The following is a 19,443-nucleotide window of genomic DNA, read 5'->3' as shown; positions in this document are numbered from 1 at the left end:
CTTTCATTTTTAACTTGTCTTTTGTTTTTTTTTTTAGTCTAGCTAAAGGTTTGTTAAGTAGAACCAGCCCTTAGTTTCATTGATCCTTTCTACTGATTTTCTGTTTTCTATTTTATTTATTTCCACTCTAATCTTTATTATTTCCTTCCTTCTGCTAGCTGTGGGCCTCATTTGTTTTTTTTTAGTTCCTTGAAGTATAATGTTATATTGTTTGTTTGAGATCTAATTTCTTCATACATGCTTTTATTGCTACAAACTTTCAGAACTGCTTTTGCTATATCCCACAATATTTGCAATGTTCTATTTCCATTTGTTTTGAGGTACTTTTTAATTTCCTTCTGAGATACTTCCTTTTGAGATACTTATAATTTCCTACTTTAATAATCTTCTTCTTTGATCCACTGGTTTAGAAGTGTGATGTTTAACTTCCACATATTTGTAGATTTCCTCACCATCCTCTTAATTTCTAGTTTCATACCACTGTGGTCAAAAAGACAGTTGGCATGACTTCAATCTACTTAAACTTGCTAAGATTTTCTCTGCATCCTGACATATGATATACCCTGGATAATGTTCCATGTGCACTTGGAAAGATGTGTATTTTGCTGCTTTAGGATGGAATGTTCTGTACAGGCCTATTAAGTCCATTTGTGCTAACATGTGGTTCAATTCCAATGTTTCCTTGTTGATCCTGTCTGGATGATTCATCCATTGCAGATAGTAGGATTCTGCAGTCCCATCCATTATTGTTTTGTTCCCTATTTCTCTATTTGTTTAATATATCTTGATGCTTGGGTGTGGGGAGCATATACACTAATGTCGTATCTTCTTAATGTATTGGCCCATTTATCATTACAAAACGACCTTCTTTGTTTCTTGTTACCCTTTGGCCTTCAAGTCTACTTTGTCTGATATAAGTTTGGCTATGCCTGCCTTCTTTCCGTTTCCATTTGCTTGGAATATTGTCTTCTATCCTTTCACTTTGAGCCCATGTGTGTCTTCAAAGCTAAAAGTCTCCTGTAGGTGGCATAAAGTTGGGTCTTGTTTCTTTTTTAATCCAGCCATTCTATGACTTTTGATTGGTGAGTTCAATCTGTTTACATTTAGGGTAGCTGTTGATATGTAAAGTTTTACTACTGCCATTTTATGTTTTGCCTTCTGTTCATTTTTTATTGAAAATATTTTTTTAAATGTTTATTTTTGAGAGACAGAGACACAAACAGAGCATAAGTGGGGAGAGGCAGAGAGAGAGAAGATACAGAATCTGAAGCAGGCTCCAGGCTCTGAGTTGTCAGCACAGAGCCCGATGCAGGGCTCGAACTCACAAACCATGAGATCATGACCTGAGCTGAAGTGCGACGCTTAACTCACTGAGCCATTCAGGCACCCCTGGTTATTATTGTTTTTTATTTTTTATTTTTTATTTTTTTGAGAAAGAGAGAAAGAAAGCAAGCAGGAGAGGGGCAGAGGGAGAATGAGAGAGAATTTCAAGCAGGCCCCACACTGTCAGTGTGGAGCCTGATGCAGGGCTCAAATTCATGAACTGTGAGATCATGACCTGAGCCAAAATCCAGAGTTGGACCCTTAACTCACTGAGCCACCCAGGCACCCCTTGCCTTCTGGTTATTTTGTCTCTCCGTTTTTTTTCCCCTTCTGTTTATCTTTGTAAATTTGTGGTTTTCCATGGTTTCCATGATTTGCTCAGGCTCCCCCTTTATGTTTTGTGTGTCTCTGCTTTGATGTTTGCTTTGTGGTTACCATGAGGTTTACATAAAGCATCCCACAGACAGAACAGTCTTTTTTCTGATAGCAACTTCTCTTTGTTCACCTAAAAGTTTCCATCCTTTACCCTTCCCCTTTTATAGCTTTGATGTCACAAATTTTTTTATGTTGATGTTGTCACCAAGCTGTAGTATAGTCATTTTTAATGCTCTTCTCCCTTTAAGCTTTATACTTGTTTTATGTACTATTCTAAAAAAGTCAGTTTTCTAATTCTATTTATAACCTTAATTAGGCTCCTGTGCGCTTTCATCTTTTCATTTCAGCTTGAGAAGCTCCTTTCAACATGTCTTAGAAGGTGGTCTGGAGGGGGTGAACTCCTTTAGCTTCTGTTTGTCTGGGAAAGCCTTTATTTCGCCTTATATATGAAGGATAACTTTGCCAGATACAGTATTCTTGGCTGGCAATTTGTGTTTTTCAATACTTTAAAATGTCATTCCATGCTCTCCTGGGCTACAGAGTTTCTGCTGACAAATCTGCTGATAACCTAATGAGACTTCCTTTGTAGGCTGTCTTTTTCCCCCGGCTTCCTTCAAAATAATTTATCACTGACTTTTGACAGTTTTAATGTGATGTCTCAGAGCGGGTCTTTTTGCACTGCTAGAGAAGCTGGTCTATTAGCTTCTTAGACTTGCGTATCCAGTTCTTTCTCTGGGCTTGGGAAGTTCTCTAGGACACCTCTTTAAATACGCTCTCTGCTCCCTTCTCCTTCTGGGATCCCCTTTAATTTTGTTGGTTCTCCTAATGGGGGTCTGATAGTTCTTATAGGGTTCTTGCTCCTCTTCTACAGGAAACAGTTCTATCTCCCTGTCCTCAAGTTGCTTATTCTCTCCTCCATCTGCTCTATTTCCAATGTTTTTTAGGGCCTTCCTCATCTCATGTGTTGAATTCTTCAGCTCCACATTCTGTTTGGTTCTTTAGAATTTTAATCTCTTTGGTAAAGTACACCTCCGTTGATTAATTTTATTCCTGAGATCACTGTACTGCTTCAGTTTTCTTGTAGCTCACTGGATTTCTTTATAATTGCTATTTAGAATTCTTTACCAGTTAGATTTGAATATTCTGTGCCTTTGGGTTCAGTTACTAGAAAATGGCCACGTTCTTTTGTGATACCATATTAACGTGACTTTTCAACGTTTGATAAAAAATGTTCAAGTAGTGAACACCTTTCTTATTTGCGTATGGCTTTTTTCACTTTGAGTCTAACAGTTCCACAGGTTGGTAATTTAAAAAAGGATGACTGCAGAGTTGGTGGAGGTGTGTGCTTAGTACGTGGGGCTTTGAATGTGCCCACAGCCTGTTAGCGGATCCTCAAAAGGTTGGGGGTGGGGTGTTCCAGAGATCCATGGGCAATCCTCCTGCCAGAATCCTGGGGCAGACAGCGGCAAACACATTCCTTCCGTTCTCTGAGCCTTCCTTTGCCTTTCCCTCCTCCCAGAAAGAGCGACGGGTCCTGCCGTGTGCTGTTAGGTAACCCCCCACTCACCGCCTTCACCCTCCACCTCCCCTGCTAGAAAATTCGTGTTGGTCCACTGCTGCCCCTGCCGCCACTTGCCTGGCCCCAGGGCTTCCTCTGAGGTTCAAGCCACCCACTTTCAGATGGATGGGTCTCTTGGGTGGCCTTTAGCTGCGTTTTCTGGGTTATGGATGTCTGAGTAGTTGTAAATCAAATGGGAGAGAAAAAAGGAACAACTCATGCTGCCATGATGATGGGGCCTCCAAGACCAGTCCCAACTTTTCAAATGACTACCACTTTTCCAAAGGGCCGTAAGCCATTCAAACTAAAATACTTTTCTTTCCCCATCCATCATGCAGCTTTTCTAACCTCTGTTGACTCACATCATTTCTTCAGCCTGGAATGTGCTTCCTCTCTCAGACCCCCACCCTTACCGTGCTCCAGCATGCTTTTAACCATCCGTTGGGGCACAATTCAGATGTCATTTCCCCCATGAGGTCCCTGGTTACAAAAAAAAAAAAAAAAATGCCTCCCTCTTTCAAACTCCCATTATACTTCTTCCCCACTCTCCTCATGGCACCTAAGACTCTACCTCATATGGCGGCCAACTGTGTATCTCACTTGTCTGTAAATAGCTCAGTGGCAGTGTCTGAATTTCACCCAGTTGGTATTTTCTACAGTGCCTTTCACAGAGGAGGTATTTGCTGAAATGATAGATGATTTTGAAGTAAATGCTTTTGGTCTCCATTTCTAGCAAGCTGTTCCCCAAACAATTTCATTGACTTGTCATTTCATTTTCAAGTTGAAGCATTTCTTTGAAAACAGAACTAATATTTTCTTAGTATATCAAAGTCAAGAATAATTTCCCTTTGTAGCAAGTAAATCAATAGAAGGCTCCAGTAACTCAGGAATTATCGTAACTCCATAAAACTGTATAACTTAGGCAAGGAACACAAACCTTTCCTATCAAAACGAGTCCAAAATATGTATCCTAAATGCAGTGAACACAAACTAAGTTATTCTTTTAATGGCTTACTGTTTGGATAATAAAGACTGTCGTATAAGAAACTAATTTTGCCATTTAAAGATACTATTTCCAGGCTATGATTTCCCAAATTTTAAGACATTAAAAGTAATTTAATAAAGCGTACACTGGGAAACACGGGGAAGATTTAAAGGAATAACTTCCCAAATTTCAAGTTGAAGACCAAGATACCAACCTTCTTGTTTCCCTGAAATTACTTCTGCATGAGAGTCAGAAAACAGAAAGTCAAAGTGCACGGGGATGTCGGTCAGAAGGTCTTCCAAGATGGCTTTCTGCTGGCTGTAAGACAAGCCCCAAATTTACAGATCAAGATGCATCCTACGTTTTTTGTTTAAAAAAAAAACAAACCAAACCAAACAAAAACTGTGGCTCTGGTACATCCTATAGGAAGACAGTAAATTTTAAAACCAAAGCAATTCAGGGGCGCCTGGGTGGCGCAGTCGGTTGAGCGTCCGACTTCAGCCAGGTCACGATCTCGCGGTCCGTGAGTTCGAGCCCCGCGTCGGGCTCTGGGCTGATGGCTCGGAGCCTGGAGCCTGTTTCCGATTCTGTGTCTCCCTCTCTCTCTGCCCCTCCCCCGTTCATGCTCTGTCTCTCTCTGTCCCAAAAATAAATAAACGTTGAAAAAAAAAATTTTTTTAAAAAAAATAAAAAAAAAAAAAAACCAAAGCAATTCATTAAAAAAACCCGTTTATTTTAGGAAGGAATTTCATGAGCTGTGTGGATTCTGTGATTCCTAGACATAAAAGTACAACTGCAACCCTTACACTTACAACATAGAAAATCTGGTTTTTTAATGACCAGATAGTTTACAGTTTATAGAAATACACAAGTACATTACAAGACTTCTGGGGAGTTCTGGCTAAGGGAATAGTTCTGGTAATATTCCAAATGTGAAAAAGGGATTTTTAATGTTTTCCTTTTGGATAATAATGGTATGTGATGAGGGGCGCCTGGGTGGCTTGGTTGGTTAAGCGTCTGACTTCGGCTCAGGCCATGATCTCACAGTCCGTGAGTTCAAGCCCCGCATCGGGCTCTGTGCTGACAGCTCAGAGCCTGGAGCCTGTTTCAGATTCTGTGTCTCCCTCTCTCTCTGCCCCTCCCCTGTTCATGCTCTGTCTCTCTCTGTCTCAAAAATAAATAAATGTTAAAAAAAAATAAATAAAAAAAAATAATAATGGTATGTGATGATACCATGTGATGATAATGGTAGACGAGGAGAAGGAAAAGAGACAGGAGGGGGGAAGGGGAGAAAAATAAACTACCACCACCACCCACCCGGCCCTGGCCTCACGTGGAGGATCACCTTTCGGGAAGGATTCTCATTCCAGCTGTGCAGAGAATGTAGAGAGGTGTCTCTTTGTGTTTTGCCCGTGGTACATGCTCTGCAGCAAAGTTCAAGAGTGGAGAAATGTAATCACTGACTTTCTCCGGAGAGGTAGCAAATTCTGAAATGCCTACAGAAAAAGGACACTTCCATTACAAAGGAGATGGTTAACTAATAAGTTACATTTCTTCGATGTGGCTAATTTGAGAGAAATTCAAGCTACATACCACCCTCTCCTGGTTTTTTCCTATCTTTCTAGCAACAAGCTCTCTTCCTTAAATGATGGTGGTATTAAATTTCAGTTCTACGCTTTCTTCTCAGTCTCCAAAAAACTGAGACCCAGCTGAGCAACTACTGTGTGTCAGACACTGGGATCACCTGCACACAAGCTCATGCCTGCCCTCGAGAACATGTTCCCGCTTTGCTCGGGCAAGTACACTCACTCCCATGGCTGCCACACCATCTATATGTCTCGGATCTCCAAGTGTCACCAGTAGCCACCAGACCTCATTCCCCTTCTCCACATCAGTAGGTGGTAACTGTCTACTGGACACGCCTCAAACTCAACATATACACGTAAGACAAATCTGAACTCAACTCCTGCTTTGTAGTTACCTACCCCAGTGACCACCATCATTGGCCATCCAGCGGCCCAAACTGGGATCCCGGATAAAATCCCTCTGCCTCCCCTAATATGCATTCTGGGTCTCACTGATTGCCTCTCCCTGGTTCCTCTCACATTATTTCATTTCTCCTCATCTCTTCTGGCAGCCTGACGCAACACATCCTACCCTCCAGTCTTGGTGATCCCTCGACCATGCCCTAGGCAAAGGGAGTCTTCCTGGCTTTGAATTTTAGTAGTCCCCAAATTTCTCATTTCACAGATTAGGAAACTGTGGATCCAGAAAGATATAATGATTTATAAGAGCAATCAGCAGAAAACAGACCAAAAGCCAGATTTTTTTTTTTTTTTTTTTTTTTTTACTCCACATACTCTTCCAACAGACACCAAGCCCTAAACTACCCAGAATCCACTAAGTAAGGAAATATCTAGAGCTTTGCTAAAATGCTATATATGAAAGGCCCTGCTTCAGCACTGAGAACTGCTATAAAAAGGTACGTGAATTTCTACTTCAAACATTTTCTGTAGCATGAGAGAGAACCATGTTAAACCTGATTTTAAGGAGATTCTGGTATACACCCTGGGATGATGTCCCAAAGGACACTCCAAGGCATGAAAGATTTTACCTTATTCCACGTGAGCAGTTTAATCACTGACAGAACTTGGTATGTGAAGCTGGATGAAATGCAATGTGCTTTATAGAGCTTTATATTTCAATCTTCTAGTGAATTTTTTTGATCAGTATCACTTTAACTCTGAAAATGTTTCTAGATTAGGGATGCATAAAAATTTAAGGGACGTGATTAACAGAAAACTAAAAATTAAAAGTCATTCACTAAGACTTATAGAAAAAAATGATCTTTGTTCATGGAAATGTACTCTGATATCAAAATAATGCTTATACAAGAGACTCAGATTCAATTCCTTCTCTTTATCCTTGAGGTAGAGATTTTGCATTTTGTGAGCAATATGCTGGTGCCCAGCTGCCCAAACATCAAAGAACAATCAACTTGAAGATTGACTGAAGAAGGAAGTGGGGCCTAAATTATTCAACGAAGAAAGGGAAGGATTCAGAGGGCCAACAGTCTATGTTATTAGGAACTATGTGAGAGGACAGGTATTTTATCGTATTAATACTAAGCCCTCTTTTCATTTACATATTTGAAATAGGAGGTAATAAGCTATGATAATTTTTTTTAATCAGCATTCTCTAATATTTTACAAGATAAATTCCTTGGATTGTTTGGATTTTATATCTTACTACGTAATACACTAGTAAGATGAAATAAAAGTGTTGAATCTCTATTAAGATCTGTGGTCCACTGTTTTAAATCAGTGATTATCAACTATCAAGACATAAAATGCCTATTTCAAGGCACTCCAATGGACACCCTCCATTCCTAAAACTTCTGACAGAACAGCACTGCCCATGGAAATGGTGTACATACATAAAAAGGTTGAGAACCACTGATTTAAATTCTTTAATGGAGACCGCAAATCCCAATTTTTGCGTAACACACTGACTTAGAAACTGTGGTATCATTAAAAATTGGACATAATAACACCAGCTCATCAGGAATAAGTCACTCTAGTTAAATAATCCAGTTAGAAATATACTGGGGCACTTTTTAAAAATGGGGGAAAAAAGAAATATACACCAATGTATTAGGGTACAGATATCCATGAGTTATCTGAAATTACTCTGTCATTAGGGATAGAGTCCAATGGTTACCAAATAGGAAAAACACATCCCTCCATAATTAATGTCAACTAGCGAACATCTCAGGAGACACATGAGTAAGGCACCGTGGTAAACGCTGCAGGAGACCAAAAGAAAGACATGGTTTGGGGTATTTTATTAAAGAGTTAAGTCACCTCGTGCAGGATGGGCAGAAAATGGAAGAAAGGGAAACAGTCAGGTCCTGGGGTGAGTTCTGAATTAGAGCGATGACTCTGGGGAAAGGAAGGGAAGGACATGAAAAACCTCATGGAGAAGAAAGGACAGAAGCAGGTTACCAGTCAGATATCTATCTTTTACATACCGGGTTTTATTTTCATAACCACTGGCTTTCGGTTTTTATCCCTCATTTGGCGGATATCCAGCAGATCGTGAGGATTGCCGTTATGCCTCGGCCAGCAATAGACAAATATCCGAGACCCACTGCTACCACAGTCCACCACGACACCGTAGTTCACGTTGGGGTTATTGGTGTCTGTGGCCTCAATGTCAGTAACTCGTGCCAAGTACCTTGTTTACAAAAATGAATATTCTTAGTGAGGCAAAGATGATCATCTTAAACCTTAACCAAGCAAATGCAATACATAATGTCGAGGCAGCAGATTCTAAGCTGATCCACAATACCATTTTTACAACTGCCAAACGATTGAAGACTCAAAACAAAGCAAGTGACAGCGATAAAGATTATCTGAATCAGATACACAGTCATTATTCCTTGTAAGAAGTTCAAACAAGCACTGAGAAGCAAAACTATTCCCAAGCCATGGACATTAACTGAAAAATCAGCTTAAAAGATATCACAGGAAAAGCTTATGTCTAAATCCTCGTATGATGTGGGTTTGGTAGTTAATGATTAAACCATTTCAAACAGTTTTATTTTTCACGCCATGCTGTATTCAGTACAGATTCTGTTTCCTGCAGCCACATGCTTCTTAAATTCCAACCTAATCCCAAAAGTCTCGAAGCTGTAAAATGGACGTATGGCACCCCATCTGGAAAAGAAATGTTTTTTTCTCTTACCTTTGAAACTTCTTGTCTCTGGATAGCCGCCCATACTTATTTCGGATTATGACAACAGAAAAGTATAAAAGTGAAGCAGCAGCAGCCAGAACACTAATAACAATAATCTGGCGTAGATTGGTATTCAGAATTCGAGGACACCCCACTGGAGAGATGCTAAAATGCCAGGAAGCAGGAAAAAGACAGGAGATGCCGATCCTAAAATTCCAAAACACAGATTTTTAAGCAATCTGCTCCAAAGTGGCTTCTCCTCACCTAAACTGATGCCAAAGGAAGGAGGCCTCTGGCTTCAGCCACCTCTATTTCCTTGCTGGTAGTAAGCCAGTATACTGGTCTGTATGCCAGTATCTTCCATACTGCTACTTTGCTATGTAACTCATTATTATAAAACTACACGAATGAGAATTACGTCCTGATGGTATTTGTCCCCCTTGACATTATGTAGATTATTATTTCTATTCTGCTTTGTTCCAAAAAAAGAACTAGAAACAATTTACAAGAATATGTTCAACACGATAAACATACAAATGTATAACAAAGTCAGGTTTAAGGATGATGAAGCCAAAAAACAATCTAGTACAAAGAAATACATGTAATAAGACAGGCCTGCAAAGGTGGCTCAGCATCGTAGTGGCCAAAACCTTGCCCATTAAATTAGAAACATACAAATAGCTCAGGAGGAGTAAGCTTTTCTTAACACCGAATTCCAAGGCAAATTTCTCCCTGATGATTGTGTGGGAAAATGGGACAAAAATAGCATCTTTAACGACATGCTCATAACAAAGTAAATAAATGAGTTTTGTATGTCCTGTGTTTTTAGAAATATTTCTGAGACATTTTTGCAAAACAAAACAAAACAAAACAAAAAACCCTACTTTTCTTCTTAGTTTATGTCAGGAACGAGAGATTATTATTGGACTTAAAATAAACTTGCTACCTCGGGGTGCCAGGGTGGCTCAGTTGGTTAAGCAGCTGACTTCGGCTCAGGTCATGATCTCACAGTTCGTGGGTTCGAGCCCCACATTGGGCTCTGTGCTGACAGCTCAGAGCCTGGAGCCTGCTTCAGATTCTGTGTCTCCCTCTCTCTTGCCCCCCCCCCCCCCCCCCCCGCCCAACTCCTGCAAATGAACATTAAATGAACATTAAAAATGCAAATGAACATTAAAAAAAATTTTTAAAAACCTTGCAACCTTTAGAATAAATGTTACTGTTCTGTGGTTAATGTCTACACTCTTCCCTTTAAAGAGTGCTTCTTGGACTAAAATATCTCACAGAAGGGGGGATAGCCTGCTAACCCAATGGAGTTTTCCACTTAGAGTTTCTAGTCTCCCTGTGAGTCCCTGGGCCACTCCATGGAGTTTGTCATCCCTGCCCACACCTCAAGGCTTACAGTTACCCTGTGCTTAATGCACTCCTCATAGATTCCAATACACATGCCCTTTACAGTAAGCTACATTAACCCCTAGAAAATCCACCTGGCAAGACCACTTTCTTCCTGTGACAAGCACCCCAACAAGGCCTGGAAGGACAAAGGTGTTAAAACACAAGTGTAGCATAACTTTGAACACTTTGCACTTGGAATTTAGATTTTTTTTTTTCCCTCTCGAGACCTGTCTCTGTGGCACCAAAATCTCGGGTTTTAGGGTGTCAGTGATTAGACACCATCACTTACCTCCCCATGCTGATGGGTCACAGACCGGGCAATGTTCTAGGAGTCAGTCCTCACACACCACTACAGAAACGATGGGGTCCTCCTGGAGTTAGAGCATTCCTGTTCCAGAAAGCAAGAAAAATCACAAAGACGGCACGGCACAATCCAAGAAGACATGAATGTTGTTTTACCAAGTACGTGTTTGAATCCAACCACACGCGATCTGGTACGCGATCCTTGCACTGAAGCTGTTAGAAGAGCTCACTGAGAGCAACACACTTCTTAGTCAATTTCACACTGTCAGAGATACAAGCCTAAATCAAAAGAGATGGTAATATGACCCATCTCCCCCACCCCAGCAGCCCTCAGTTTGTTCTATTTAAGAGTCTCTTATGGTTTGCCTCCCTCTCTGTTTTTATCTTATTTTTTCTTCCTTTCTCCTATTTTCATCTGTTGAGTTTCTCAAATTCCACATATGAGTGAAATCATATAAAATCTGTCTTTCTCTGACTGACAGAGAGATGAATCACTGGGTTCTACTCCTGAAGCCAAAACTACACTATATGTTAACTAACTTGAATTTAAATTTAAAAAAATTGAAAAAGAGATGGTAATAGTCTAGCACTAGTTCGTCGCTCTCTACCTAAAAGCCAATCAGTGACCCAAAATACCAGGTCGCCAAACAGGTACTGAATTAAGGAAGATTAGGGGTGGGGGTTGGAGGTAGGCGATAGGCAAAATGATTAAACTGAACGGGAATCTGAAATACCCATTCACCTGATAAATGACCGTTAGATCCCTCTTATGCACAAAGTACCATGAAAGGTACTATGTTCCTTGTCTCTGGGCCTCTGAACGTGCTACCCCCTCTGCTTAGAAATCATCCGTGCAACTCACTTCCTCACTTTTTACTCAATGTCACCTTCTCAAGGAGGCCTTCCCCGGCCACCCAAACCATCATTGCAAGCTGTCCCCTCCACCCATCTCTTTCTTTCCTTTGACTTAGTTTTTCTCCTTAGCGTTTACTTATTTATTAGTTATACAGAACTTATTATGTGCTGGGCCCTGCTTATTTACAAATATCAAGTTACTCTTCTTAATGACCCACAGATAGCCGCTATTTGTATACCATTTTACAGCTGAGGCAGAGGGGCTAAGTACCTTGCCTAAGGTCACACTGCCAACAAAAGACGATCATATGCAAAACGGCTGAGGTTCCAGCAGGAGAACCCATGCTCTCATCCTCATCCCCCAACGTACTGTGTGATTGCATTTTTCTTGTGCTCAGGTGTCGAGCTCCACAGGGGGCCAGATTTCTGTCTGCTTGGTTGACTGCTGCGTTCCCAACATCACAGACCCTAGGAAAGTGTCTGGCAAAAAGTCAAGTTTCTGAGTTCTGGAGGCCAAAGAGGTTGAGAATTGACACACTAGAGTGATCTTTCCAAAACAACCAGGAATCTTGACACCTTCCCACCTCCTGACTTTTCTCTCCCACTCAGGAGGAAGTCCTAACTCCTTAGGATGGTAAAGGAGGGCTCTCATGATCTAGCCCCGTGCTGTTCAACATAGTAGCCATTGCCATGTGTGGCTGAAGTAATTAGAATGAAACATGCAGCTTCTCAGTTGCACTGGCCACATTTCAAATGCTCAACAGCCACATGGAGCTTCTGCATTGGACTGCACTGATCTTGTCCCTGTCTTTCTAGTCTTATCCCGACAGGCTAGACAGATACATACCCTATGCTTTAGCCATGCTAAACACAAACAGCGGGTCACTGAAATGCCCATTCCTCTTTTTACAATGCCTCTCTCAACAGGTTCATCTGTTGGTATTCCTAAATACTGCTTGCTACACGAGTCGGACGTGAGTTCCCTGTGAAAGCTTCCCTAGTCCTCCTCCTATCTCCAGAGCATTTGCTCCTGACACTAGTGAGCTACAGTATTACACTTGTGGTTGACTTTCTCATTACATGGCAGGCCTCTCATTGGCAGGGACAGCCTCTTATTCTTCTGTTTCCCCAGTGACCAGTGCCTGTCACACAAGTGATGAGCAAGCACTGTCTGCTTCATGGCTGGCTGGGATGGGAGATATGAAGATGAATCAGATATGGACCCAGCCCTGAAAGGATTTATAACACAGTAGAGGGGTTACTGCGTGCACGCACGTGCGTGCGCGTGCACACACATACACACACCCACCCACCCACACACACACAAAGGTATTATAGGGTGATAAGTAGTAATAATGCCTACTTGACAAAGGGGGAGAATCACTTTAACTAGTTCAGGTTTCAATATGGCATCCATATTGTACCATGTACCCCAAGTTTGAGACAAACAATATTTGACCTAACAGTTTACACAAAAAAGAAAAAATATATCAATTACTGACATGTTTAAATGAATTTTGATGCGTTTTTATAAAGTAGGTGCCTTTTAGCATTTGAATATGGTAAGATAACTGCATCACAACATTTAAAAGAATTCCAATGGTTCAAAAATTTAAAGTTTATCTCTCTATTTTGAGAGAGAGAGAGAGCAAGTGAGCAGGGGAAGGGCACAGAGAGAAGTAGGGAGAGGATCCCAAGCAGGATTCCTGCTGCCAGTGTGGAGCCCAACATGGGGCTCGAACTCATGAACCATGAGATCATGAACTGAGCAGAAACCAAGAGCTGGAGGCTCAACCAACTGAGCCACCCAGGCACTCCATCAAAAATTTAAATGTTAAAAATATGCATTAAAATGTTAAGATGGAAATGTACCCAATCTCAGAATGTGTAAGGCTTTTCTACAATTGACATCAATGTCTTAAACCATAAATGTAAGAAAATACATCATATGAGTTTAAGACTTATGAGTGCTTAAAAAAAAATCCCTTCCCAAATAGACAAAGCTTGGGAAAATTACTTGTGACATACATGAAAAAGGTAAATGTCCCTTATATATAAAAGGTTCTTCTAAATAAGAGAAATCATGCATTAGAAAAAGAAGGATAATTGGAAATTAACCAAATAAGAAATACAAATGGCTGATATAATGTAACTTCGTTAGTATTTAGAGAAACATAAACAAAAACAAGACTTCACAATTATCAGATTAGTGGAGACTAAAGTCTGACAATACTTTGCTAACAAAGGAGAACACTGTTGGGGAGAATCTAAATAGATCTAACCTTCTGGGGGCATATGGGTAACACATATGAAAATTTTAAACAGACTTACCCTCTGCTCTATCACACTTACAGAAATTCAACCTTAGGAAATTATAGGGTAAATTCACTAAAATATGTGTAAAGAAGTTCGTGATAGTATTGGGTGCAACAGCAAAACACTGCTACTAATGTGCATTGCAGTGGGTGGGTTACATTACACGTGGTCCATTTAGCCAGTGGAACATGATGAGACTATTATAAAAGTGATGATGCAGATCTGTATTTATTGACATGGAAAGATCCCCATGACATATTAAGGGAAAAAAACGGCATCACGCATGCCCAGGAAGACGGGGATAGAACAGAAACCAAAATGTTAACAGTGGTTGGTTATTGCTAAGTAGTGAGATAATAGATCATCTATTTCTAGCCTATTCTTCCCTAGGCTTGCCTTTATTTCTTAAAGGGCATATATTAATTGTACCATCAGAAAAGACAACGGAACTATTTCTACCAAGCTACCTTCCACTGATCTCTCCAGTTTTCAGAGTCAAATCCTCTTCTGTACATTATCAAGAAAGCCTACCTTAAAAACCGTGACATAGGAATTCCAATCTGGACATTTTTTAAAATCGATAATTATGTGATAGCTGAACTAAGAACAAAAGAAAAGAATATTCTAGTTAATAGCTTAAAGTCAAGGTCCTAGGGGGAAGAAAGAGCTTTAATGATTCAATGATGAGAACTAGGAGGGCATACAAAGGGCACAGAGAAGTAACAAACCTGGCTCCAGATTTCGAGGAGTTTGCACACTGGTTACAGAGAAAATTCTAATACCCAGAAAATAATCAAGAGAGTAACAGAAGGCAATGTTAAATTATCCCGACTCTTCCTGTAATAGTTCAGAGAAGAGCACACTGGAGGCTAGGGAACCAGAAAAGATACCTGGAGGTGAGAGGTATACTTTCGATGGGAGATGAGAAAAGAGAACACATTTCAAAGCAGAAGGTGCACTGTTTACAATGATCATAGCACATCTGGGGCGCCTGGATGACTCAGTTGGTTAAGCATCCAACTTCGGCTCAGGTCATGATCTCACTGCTTGTGAGTTCGAGCCCCGCGCTGGGCTCTGTGCTGACAGCTCAGAGCGTGGAGCCTGCTTCAGATTCTGTCTCCCACTCTCTCTCTCTGTTCCTCCCCCACTTGCACTCTCTCTCTCTCTCAAAAAATAAACATTAAAAAAAAATTAGAATGATTACAGCAAACTTAGTAAACGTTATTTAATCTGATGTTTGCCTTGGAACTTTGTCTTGAGATATGTGAGGATTTTGACAAAAAGGATAAACAGATATTTCTGTAACTGACAAAACTGTGCTTAAAGACAGAAAAAAATAGAACAGCTTATAAACTGCTGAAGTAATTACTTTTATTTAGGACAAAAGTATGGCCAAATATTACCCAGCAGTCAGCAATATGGTAATTTGATCTCAAAATGTAAACTCCAATTGTATTTGTAGCTAAGAATCTTGGCACCTGAGTTTAGCAAGGCAAACTCTAATATTACGTAAAACTGCCGCGTTTTTAAAAGGCCCAAACTGCGTTAGACCTACCACCAGAGAGATCCATTAACTCATGATTTCAGTTAGTGGGGCCCTCCTTAGTTGAACATTCTTTAGTGGAGTGAAACTCATGGGGTCATGGTTCAATGTCTGTCAGTTTCTCACTGTCAATCCTAAGGAAAACAGTGAAAACAATATTAATTGCAAAGTGAAATGGCTCCCTGGTGAAAAATGCAGCATGCAACATAACAGACATTAGCAAATTCTCAAATCACAGGCAAACAAAAATCACAGGCAAATGAGACTCTGGAAGAGCTAGGCCTGTGAGTAAGAAAAGGTAAGAAGACATGATGGAAAGAATATATGAATATCACAGGATTACAAGAGGACCTTGAACAATCAAAGGGGCACACAAACACTTACGCAGAACTTGTAGGAAACAACGGTCTTGGGAGAGTGAGCAGCCAAAGTGAAGCACTCTGTGCCTCACTCATTTGTGGGGAAAAAGACAGCAAAATAACTTAATTCATTTTTTTTTTTGTTTTAAGAATGCATAGTTGCATTTATGATCTACATTTTATTCAACATCTATTTAAAAAAATTTTTCTTTTTAAAAAATTTTTTCAATGTTTGTTTATTTTTGAGGGAGAGGGAGAGAGAGAGAGTGTGAGTAGGGGAGGGGCAGAGAGAGGGAGACACAGAATCTGAAGCAGGTCCCAGGCTCTAAGCTGTCAGCACAGAGCCCAATGCTGGGCTCGAATCCACAAAGTGTGAGATCATGACCTGAGCTGAAATTGGATGCTTAACCAACTGAGCCTCCCAGGGACCCCAAACTATTTGTTTTTAATATTTATCGACTTATTTTGAGAGAGAGAGAGAGAGAGAGAGAGAGAGAAGTCGGGGGGAGGAGGAGGTGCAGGGAGAGAAGGAGAGAGAATCCCAAGCACGCTCCTCGATGACAGCAGCTGACCGGGTGGAACTCACACCCAGGAACCATGAGATCGTGACCTGAGCCAAAACCAAGAGTCAGATGCTTAACTGAGCCACCCAGGTGCCCCTGGTCCCTATTTTAAATGACTTTTTTTCTAGTCACACTCTTTCGGCATTACCTCTGCAGTTTCTGAAATCTGCAACTCTGATTTTCCTCAAGTTCCAATTCCACATCCTGAGCTTACTGCCACCCTGCTACTGCAACTCACTCAGTCCAAGGCTGGGGTCACGATGTCTTGGCAGAAACTAATACCACCTTCCAAATTCTCCAGGCCTAAGAGGGGGATCACCATGACTGGAGCTACCTGGTTCTTAACTCTGAAGCCTACTTATCTGTGGGTCTACCTATTACACCATTTACTGGGGCCTGTCAATTCTTTTTCAACATCACATTTAGTCCACACATCTAAAATGACCACAGCAGACATTACTACCAAGACAGATTCTAGGCAGGTCCCCTACCTTCGGCTTTACTATGAACACCGCACTTCAGAAACACCTCTGTGCAAAATGCTACATTCAAAACATGATCAGCTCAAGAAACTTCTGGAGCCTACGGGTCAACACCAACTTGCTTGGGTGGCATCTGAAACCGTAACATCCATCGACTAGGCCCATCTTATTTTATCAACTTGTTCTCTCCTCGGCCCCAGAGAACATCTCTCTGTTCTAGAAAGGTGGGTCTCTTATTGCCCACACACACTCTTCTCATTCTTGCCTCTGGCCTTTACTAATATCCCTTCTTCTAGTATGTCCTGCTTTCAATACTACACTTCTTTCAAAGCACAAGTCCATATTGTTCTTTGCCAAGATCTAACCTGTTTTACTTTCTCACGTTTTCCCACACTCTGAAATCTTTTTATTCAAGTGTAGGCTGTTTTATTTTTATTTATTTTTTAGTAGGCTTCACACCCAACAGAGGGCTTGAACTCACGACCCCAAGATCAAGAGTCACACGCTCTACCGAATGAGCTAGCCAGGCACCCAAGTGTAGTTTAAGTAAACATGCTGAACAAATATGTACAGAATATACATCCTTAGATCCACTTTTATTCTTGTTTCTTCTCTGTAGACTATAGGCACAAAGGTTGAGATCAGGCATTGCCATTGGATGTGGAAGAATGTAGGCCATGGATTCAATATGTAACAAACACAAGTGATTAGTCAATGTTAACATAAACACAGAGAGAAATAATTAAACCACTAATACAAATTAGTACTACGTTCTATAATTCTGCTACTGTGTCAAACTGAAAAAACCTAGTACAAAGACAAAATAACATCAAGTACAAGATAACACAAAAAACAGGATTCTTTGAAGGCCTCTCCAAGGTTGGAAAATGTTCATTACACAAAGAAGGGCACAGTAAACGCTGCAATGTAAAATTAAACCAGGGATTTGAGTCTCTAATTTAGAATTCTTCAGTAACTTCTAGTTTATCTTCTAGCACGGAAGTTCCCGAACTGTAACGCATCTCTTCTCTTTCCCAATAGTGATCAATGTTCTCTGAGAGCACCGCTGTTCACCTAACTGGGGTCTGGGTTTCCCTATGAGTTCTGGGACATATTCTAGAGAATGAGAACTGTCCCTTTAAAAGGCGTCCACGCATTACTCAAGTTTGAGAAACACTGCTCTCACTGTCACTTTATTGCCCGATTAGTTCCATTTTTCCAAGGAGCAATCTAAAGCATAAAAGTAAAAACAGAGCAAGGCAAAACCGAGGCTGAAAAGTACCAATGTTAGGAAAGGCGACAAGCAAGAACCAGCCGTGCAGCATCCCCTCTCCCGGGCCAGGTCCCCCGCCAGTGGGGGCCAGATCCGCCCACACTACGTGTGCGAGAGGGAAAATCCAGCGTGGTCACCGGAGCTGGCGCGACAGCACGGCTGCCAGCTTTCTCTTGCCAGGGGCTGGGGGAGAGCACCTGCCGCCCGGGGTCACGGGGGCTGACGGCCGGGGCGCCCGGATGTGGCCGCGCGGCCAAGGCGGCGGGGGCGGCGCGGACGTGAAGACCGCCAGCAGGCGCGGGGAGGGCTCCCGGAGCACAAGGGCTCGTCCGCGGCCCTCGCCGCTCCGCCGCGTCCCACGCTCCAACCGTCCCAGCCCCGCCGGCCGCTTCCTCGCCCTCCCCTCGTCCGCGCCGGGAAGGCCGCCTCACCTGCTCGCAGCGCCCGACTTGGCGGCCGGGGCCCCTGGCAGCTGGAAGCTGCAAGCGGAACGCATCACGGCCACCGCAGCGCGGCGGCAGCGGCAGCCACACAGACCCGGCTTCCTGGAGGATCGGTTCCTTTCCGGGAGCCGCACCGCCACCCGGCTCTAGCCCGTGCGCGTCACCGCCCGCTCCCGGGGCGCGCACGCCGTGGGGGCGGAGGGGAGAGAAGCGCGGCGCGGGGGGTGGGGCTGCGCCAGGGGTGGGGCCTGTGCCCCGATGATTGGCGTGGAGTGCAGAGCTCTTCCCAGGGTAATGACCGGCGGGCAGCTCGCCTCTGAGAGTGCCGAAGGTGACAGCGGTGTCACAGAAGTAAAGGTAAGTCTGGCTTGGCTACCGCCTGTCGGTCGTAGCCAGTCTGGTAGTCAGCAAGCTGCAATGTGCTTGTGATAACCAGGTGATCTTTCCTTGGTGCCCCAAGGATTATGGAAAATAACACTTGAAAATCTGACAAAGTCTAGGCATTTTCGCTCAACTCTTGATATGTTTACAATTCTTTCAGTAGCTATACCTGTTTTTATTTTTGTTTTTATATAAACTCCAGTTGGTTAACATACAGTGTAATATTAGTTTCTGGTGTACCATTTAGTGCTACAACTATTAAAATCCCAGGAGAGAAAACAGGACCTAACCTCTTTGACATAAGCCATAGCAACTTCTTACTAGATATGTCTCCTGTGGCAAGGGAAATAAAAGCAAAAGTAAACTTTTGGCGCTTTATCAAAATAAAAATTTCTGCACAGCTAAGGACACAATAAACAAAACCAAAAAGCAACCTATGGAATGGGAGAAGATATTTGAAAATGCATATCTGATAAAGGGTTAGTATCCAAAATCTATCAAGAACTTATAAAATTTGATACCCCCCAAATGAATAATCCAACGAAAATGGGCATA

General features: G+C 41.9%; 1 protein-coding gene across 5 annotated transcripts in view; it reads right to left on the bottom strand.

Moving 5' to 3' along the window:
• The window catches only part of ENTPD4 (ectonucleoside triphosphate diphosphohydrolase 4), a 34,390-nt gene extending 15,738 nt beyond the window's left edge, over positions 1-18,652 (bottom strand). For 3 of the 5 annotated variants that reach the window (XM_047856307.1, XM_047856310.1, XM_047856311.1), the window contains exons 1-6: positions 18,496-18,651; positions 10,660-10,758; positions 8,988-9,185; positions 8,272-8,477; positions 5,587-5,737; positions 4,456-4,559 (exon numbers count right to left, since the gene is read on the bottom strand). In XM_047856307.1, the coding sequence (XP_047712263.1) occupies positions 4,456-4,559; positions 5,587-5,737; positions 8,272-8,477; positions 8,988-9,185; positions 10,660-10,667 (667 nt within the window). In that variant the 5' untranslated portion in view covers positions 10,668-10,758; positions 18,496-18,651. Of the gene's footprint in view, positions 1-4,455; positions 4,560-5,586; positions 5,738-8,271; positions 8,478-8,987; positions 9,186-10,659; positions 10,759-15,399; positions 15,522-18,495 lie in introns of all 5 variants that reach the window. The other 2 variants (XM_047856308.1, XM_047856309.1) reach the window with 2 other exon arrangements.
• Positions 18,653-19,443: the final 791 nt, after the last annotated feature.

This window comes from Prionailurus viverrinus, chromosome B1, assembly GCF_022837055.1.
Source record: "Prionailurus viverrinus isolate Anna chromosome B1, UM_Priviv_1.0, whole genome shotgun sequence".
Lineage (NCBI taxonomy): Eukaryota > Metazoa > Chordata > Mammalia > Carnivora > Felidae > Prionailurus > Prionailurus viverrinus.
Note: the sequence above shows the minus strand (reverse complement) of the source record. Positions and strands in the feature narration are given on the sequence as shown.